The sequence below is a fragment of the Rhipicephalus sanguineus genome, chromosome 10 (assembly GCF_013339695.2).
Source record: "Rhipicephalus sanguineus isolate Rsan-2018 chromosome 10, BIME_Rsan_1.4, whole genome shotgun sequence".
Taxonomy (NCBI): domain Eukaryota; kingdom Metazoa; phylum Arthropoda; class Arachnida; order Ixodida; family Ixodidae; genus Rhipicephalus; species Rhipicephalus sanguineus.
This window is the reverse complement of record NC_051185.1, coordinates 7,473,026-7,479,784: the sequence shown is the minus strand read 5'-3', so window position 1 is coordinate 7,479,784 and position 6,759 is coordinate 7,473,026. Positions and strand designations below refer to the sequence as shown.

The following is a 6,759-nucleotide window of genomic DNA, read 5'->3' as shown; positions in this document are numbered from 1 at the left end:
AAAAGCCTGCGACACCGAGGCTACTACACTAGTCCAACCCTTAAGGACGGGTTGTTCTTTGCCCATCCTGGAGCTCACCTCACCTTGATCACCAAATGAAGGTCTGGATGCCACATAGCAACATCAACTCGTTTGCTTTTGCTAATTCATGCCACCAACATCTGATGAGTGGAACAGCCTTCCAACAAGGTTGCCAAGGGCTACATGTATACCCATTGCTCCTCTTTGTAATGCCTCCTGGCCTTGAGAGTATGTAAATAAGAAATTGGAAGAGATTGGTAGAATTGGCAGTGGACAGCCAAGATTACCAATCACTTATCCAAGGTTGGCCATCATTTAGCCAACATTATATGCTAATGAGTGCTGGTAGTGTGCGTAGATATGCTAGTTGGCTTACTCAAATTTTCTAAGACAGTACTGCCTTTGGGATTGGCTCATACCTTCAGTCAGAAGTTGTCATACTCCTTACAGAATGTGGGTGGAAGAGGTTCAGGAAGACAACCTTCAATCAATCATTACCAGCTTGTCAATCTATCATCATCAGCCCAACTATGCCCACTGCAAAGCAAAGGCCTCTCCCATGTTTTTCCAATTAACCCGGTCCCACGCTTGCCGTGGCCAAGTTATCCGTGCAAACTTCTTAATCCCATCTTCCCACCCAACTTGCTGCCTGCCGCTTGAATAAATAAATAGTGTTTCTCAGCCCATACAAGACGAGAAAAAATTTCTGAATATTTATTCATGCCGTACGATGCATGGCACGGCGGGAGGGGGGGAAACTGGCACCTCAACCTTAGGGAGGAGCCCCTTAATTAATATTAAACATAGGCAGGTCTATGTACAGAAGGAGGCCCATTGTAGACCCCGGTGCGTCAGTGACTGGACGACTTGGAGTGAGAGATGAGCCACTGCAGCGTGATGTCTGCAAAAGAGACGGGTGTACGAATTGCAAAGATGCCCAAGAAATGATGTTGCACGGAAGACAAGCACAAAAGGACAGACAGGAACACATGCTCCTTGTTTTTAACACCAAACTGCACATTAGACTGAAATCAGAATATCAAAATACTATTAATAAAAAAGTTACCCCAGTTCCATCCGGTGTGAAACCTGCAGAATGAGCGGAGCTGTGATTCTCTTGTATCCCTTGTGATTTTCTGTGATCATCGTGCGGCTACTGCTTCGTCTGCGACCGAGGCAATTACGCCATCTATGGATGTATCTGGGAACCAGTTTTCGCAGGAGGCCCTTCCCAGTTTCACTGTGCAGCTACTGCTTTGTCTGTGACCGAGGCAGTTAACCCAGCTATGGGTTTACCTAGGAACCGGAGGGTGACACGTGGACACTTGTCTGTCAGGCCCAGCCCTAGAACAGCTCTGCTGTTAAAGGATACACCTTTCTAGCAGAGCCTGTGTATCGAAAGTTACGATTCTTTCAAAAATAAGAGAGTGACACATTTCCCTATCTCTCTACAATGAATCTAAACCGAGGGTCACATACATGCTATAACGGGAAGCCACAATAAACTACGATGAAGAGTGCATGCACTTTTGTGATTATATGCGAGATAACATTGAGGAAGTGTTAAAGCAGTGCCAGTTAGGTGACCGTGGAGATCCAAGAGGGCAGGGAAGCTCACCTATGTTGTCACGCTCCTTGCAGGAAATCGAATAGCAGCAAATTTCGCGGTCTTGAATGGCTGACAGGTTCCTGAAACAAAATGCCTCTTCATCAACAAGTCAGTTAAAAAGTGTCCTCTTTCATTTATGACTTAATTAAGTGTGCTTAAGTATTCTTGGTACACTGAAGCCACAAAAATGGCCAAGTGCTCTTGCACCGGCCCCGACATGCACACTAGAAGGAATACAGACACTTTTGAGTGTCATTTGTTTACCACAGAAGCATGCCACAATTAATAGAAATTATGCTTGAACCACATGGTTCAAGACAGGATAGCAGACATATATTGAGTTGGCTCATATGCACTTATGTAGCATATTGCATAAGTGGAGAGTTGGCTATACATATGTCTATCAGTTGCTAGCTGTGAAGTACAATGCCACACTAATGCATTTTCTTCCACATGTTATTTCTACATAGAAAAATTTGCCTCGAAATAGTAACTGATTGCGATCCTGAGGGCATGCTACATACATTTCTTTCAGAGTACAAATTTGCTGTCAAATAAAATTTCCTACATTTGGTTTTAATTTGTTTTTTTTTTGCGTAATCTTTGCTTTATGATTGTACTGTTCTTGGTCAATTCTATTTTCCTTTCTTGGAGACAGCACAACAAAATGACACATGAAAACAAGCACCACGTGTTTGTGTGCCACTCTGTATTACCATGGTATTCTGTGGCACGGTTAAAAAAAAGATGCCTCACCAACTAACCGAAATGTCAGTTTTACATATAGGCAGACTAAAGTGAAGCAATGAATCAATTTAGACTGATAAGTTATTATTTGAAAACTGTACCGTCATTAATTTCACCATCACCGATTTATAAGAAATGAGATAAAAGAGAAATGAGATTTTTAAAGAATCACACTTGAAACCTCTGGTGCATGAATATCAGCATGACATCACAGATTTAAATTGTTTTTCTTCATATTTTGGCCACATTAACACAAGAAAATTTCCTGAAACTGCGTACAACTCAAGCCCCCTCAGGGGACAATGTACTGCATTCTTACTGATTAAGCACTAGTAAGCCATAGTACACACCGCCAAAATCTATATCACAGCGAGTTTGTGTGGGAACTTCAAGGTGGTGCTGCTACCTGCATTTTCTTTCTGCCTATTTTCTCCCTTACCAAGTGTCTTCTCGTGGCAAGAGTTGTGCTTGTGGTGTGGTGAAAGGGTAATTTACTAATACTAGTACGCAGTAGTGATGGTGAAGATTCAAACACATCAGGTACTAACTAGATGAAATGCTTTACTGGGAAAACTTGTGCCCAGTAAAACAAAGATTCAAGGTACAAGCAACACTCGCTGTACAATGATAACTGCAAGCACGAACATCAGTTGTCGGCAATCTGATCATCGGCGGGACGCATCGTCTTTTATACATCAGTTCCATTGTTATCGCTGGTGCTCGCGTATGCTCTAGAATGAACTCGGTTACACAAGTCTTACGTGTAATCTTAAGAGAACAGTCTGACACAATCATGAAGTTTCTAAACATTGATGCATGGCTTGCGATGAATGGTGGTAACAATTTCTTTTGGTAGGTGAAGCTCGATAACATTAAAATAAAGAAAATAAGCGCACGTGGCAATAAGAAAAATCTTTCTTCTCTTTAGTGCCCCGTAATGTCAATTCTAATATATACCAAGCTCCCCCCAAGCAACAATGCCACATTCATTCTGCAGGAAATCGTGAGTAAATAAACAAGCAGGCTCACATCTGGTCGATGAGCTCGCGCTCGTCCAAGGCTCCCTGTAGATCGCGCTTGTTGCCAAGCACAAGCACAGGAATGCCCGCAAGCTGGGGTTTGTCTAGCAGCTGATGCAGCTCGTTGCGGCTCGCCTCCATCTTCTCTCGGTCGTGCGCGTCGACCATGTACACAATAGCGTTGACGCCACGGCAGTACCGCTCCCACATGCTTCGGAACCGCGGTTGGCCACCAATGTCCCAGATCTGTATAACCACACAAGCACGTCGCCATGTACGTTTTGTCAGATTAAATGTGACAATCCTTCAAAATGGTGATCAGCCAGGCTTATCGGTACCAAGATGCGCTCCTGTAAACAGCGCAAAAACAGTGCAAAATCATGACACAGATTACGGGTGCACATGACACAGTGTGTACCCTTAATTCTAATTCCCATTTCAGTGCTGTTCAAAGGAGACGTGACAAGGCTTATCACAAGTGCTGTTGCATTAGATACACTTGCTGTATCAGGAGTTCATGAATCCTGAATGTTGCAGCCACACGCAGAAAGATAAAGATGTGTCTTTACTATAGGAGCACTGAGCACATTCTGTAACTTGCATGGCTATCTCACAGCAAACTAGAATGGCACGTTGTACTCCGATGTTCACTCACCCAAAAGCATTCTTTCAAGTTGGACTTTCTGTTGCCCAGAACTTGTCACTACGATTCGACTATGGATACTGCAATCATGAGCAGCCCGTTGCATTCAATGCAGAATGAATGCCTCTTCCAGTTATCTCAAACAGTTATCTCATGCCACCAAACAGGTGCTCAACCCTTGGCACCAATTTTATAGGTCTGAACATATAACTACTTATCTGATCCACAAACCACATGACCATCTCAGCTAAGCTTTATCTCAACTAGCATATCAACTGCATGCTCTGTCTATTCACTTAACACTAAACCATATTGGTGCCATTGCTGCCTCCCTAACATGATAATATTCCACGCTGTAGAAGAGTCTACAATGACAAAGAATAATTGAACAGAAAGCTCACTTGTCAGTCTTGCTGCCTTTTGCTATTGCAAATGTCTTACGACACTGTCTCAATCCTGGTCAACAAACATTATTTATAGCATGCCCAGTTTCAGTTGTCATGTACTGTGATATGTCTTGCAGAAAACTTGTTCAGCACTGTTGATGAGCACATATAAGTGAATTCGTTGATTGGGCTCACCTAACTCCGAAAGTTTGATGACCAGTTATGTATTAAATGGTGCATACATATCACATCTTCAGCTCAAGGCAAATGTTGAATGTGAAGTGCTAACAATGGGACAGGATGCGCAGGCAGTTATTCACTCTTAGCAATATTTATTTTATAACTACCTTTACCATAAAACTCCACAATGCCTCCCAGTTGGTCAATCTTCTTTACCAACGACTGAAGTAAACCTCAAGTGCTGCAAAGTTCCATGATGGAAAAAAAAACCAGAACAGGCGATTAAAAAAAACAGCCCTTGTCAAAGCCAACTGTCACTACGGCCAGAAGGCAAGTGGAGAACAATAGAGCTATCTGACATACATTACATGTCAATGGTTTCTGCTGTCACTGCAATGTACGTGCAAAATTTAGAGCAAACCTGCAAAAGTGACATAAGTGCACCAAGGCTGCTGAGGTGCTAATGCCAAGTTGTTGCTATGTAACATTCACAGAAAATGCACCGTCTAACATAACTGAAGCTTCTCAATACAATGCCACACATTTGCGGCCGGCAAAAGGAAACGTGCTGCCAGTTGTAAATTTTACAACATGGGATAATGACACCCAGGGGATCAAATATACCGCTGATGTTGCGTTCTTAGATAACACAAAGATGACTCGTACTCGGGAGAATGATTCCCAGTGGTTTGGTTGCAGACTGCACGGTTAACAAGTATCTTTTCGAGCAAAGATGTGAACAAAGCCCGCGAGGCCTTATCTGGTGTTGCCTTATCACGGGGATGTGATACTAGACGGAACAAATAGCCATCTGCAGCGCTTGACTGTTTTAGGCTTGTCTTTTCTACCCCGCCTCTCAGCTGTCCGAAGCCGATGAAAACAAAAGCACCGCAGCCTAGTTGGGTCTGTGCAATGGCCACAACGTTGCCACATTCCTTTATTATTATTCTTTTTTTCGGGGTTGCAGTCTGGCGGAACGGACAGTTTTGCAGTCAAGACCGTTTCCGCGTGCTGTCTGGCGCCGGGTCACGGCAGCTTTTTTGACGCTGCACTCCTAAAAAAAAAAAATAAATACGCGAAGCGACGGGAGAGACCACCGACAAAAACCATCTTTCGTCCCCGTCGCTCCGTGTTTTGTTTACCACACAAAGAACGTCAAATGCTTTCGGATATTTGATAGCTGAACAGCTGGTTAGCCTTCAGCGGAATAAATGCAAACGCGAACCCGTTCGTTCCTTTATCTGACGCCTAAGAAATACGCTGGTCAACGCCGTGCATAGTCACAATCGACGTCATGTGTCACGGGAGTAACTCGACTCAACAGCTGAGTGAGGACGACGCAAATTCAACTCATAACACCTGCGCGCTAGAGCATAGAAGGCGTATTTAATGAAGAGGAATGCAGAAGCCTTGAACGTCGTAATACTAATAGATTTGGGGTTCGCCTGCTGAAAACATATCGGTGGCGATAAATGCAGAGGGGTAGCAAGGCAGGTAGACAATGCATGAGATTTCGCTCTTGCAAGATAAGGTAGCAGCGGCGGCCCTACCTTAATTGTGACGTTCCCTTTGGTCACCTTGCGCATGTTGAAGCCCACGGTGGGGATCATGTCCTCGCAGAACTGGCCCGACTGCAAAGGCAAAGCGATCAGGTGGCTCAACGAGAGTGGGGGTGCACCCCCCACTACCACTACGGCCATGGCGGCAGTCAGCTTACGGCAATGACGTTCACGAAGGTGGTCTTGCCCGAGTACTGGAGGCCGACGAGCGTGAGCTCCATCTCCTCCTTCCAGAAGAGGCTCTTAAACCAGTCCAGGATACGGTTGATGAGGGACATCATCTTGGCGGCGGGCGGTGCAACAAGCCACAGATCACAAGCGGCACAGCGGCGATGACACACACACCGCGGCGAAACCCAGCAGTCGCCGCCCACGACCGAAACCGTCAGGGCGCGCTAGCTGCCTCCAGCGACGACGCCGACGACGCGTTCTACGAGAGGACGCTACGATCGCTACGATCGCTTGCGATGTGAATTACCGTCCTCAAATGGCATTATCATTATCATCACTCTCCCTCTTCCACTCTTGCGCCAGCTGTAGGAAGCTGGAGAAACGAAAGAGAACGCTCGGCTCGACGGCCGATTTAGCAGCGCCA

The 6,759-nt window shown here is 45.0% G+C and overlaps 1 protein-coding gene across 1 annotated transcript; it reads right to left on the bottom strand.

Annotated features, from left to right (window-relative positions):
• Positions 1-719: 719 nt before the first annotated feature.
• LOC119406938 (ADP-ribosylation factor-like protein 8B-A) lies at positions 720-6,609 on the bottom strand. The gene is made up of 5 exons (XM_037673725.2): positions 6,323-6,609; positions 6,156-6,236; positions 3,407-3,642; positions 1,640-1,710; positions 720-922 (listed from the first exon to the last, which is right to left on the bottom strand). Exons 1-5 carry the CDS (start codon positions 6,443-6,445, stop codon positions 873-875), a joined length of 561 nt encoding a protein of 186 aa, XP_037529653.1. The 5' UTR covers positions 6,446-6,609; the 3' UTR covers positions 720-872.
• Positions 6,610-6,759: the final 150 nt, after the last annotated feature.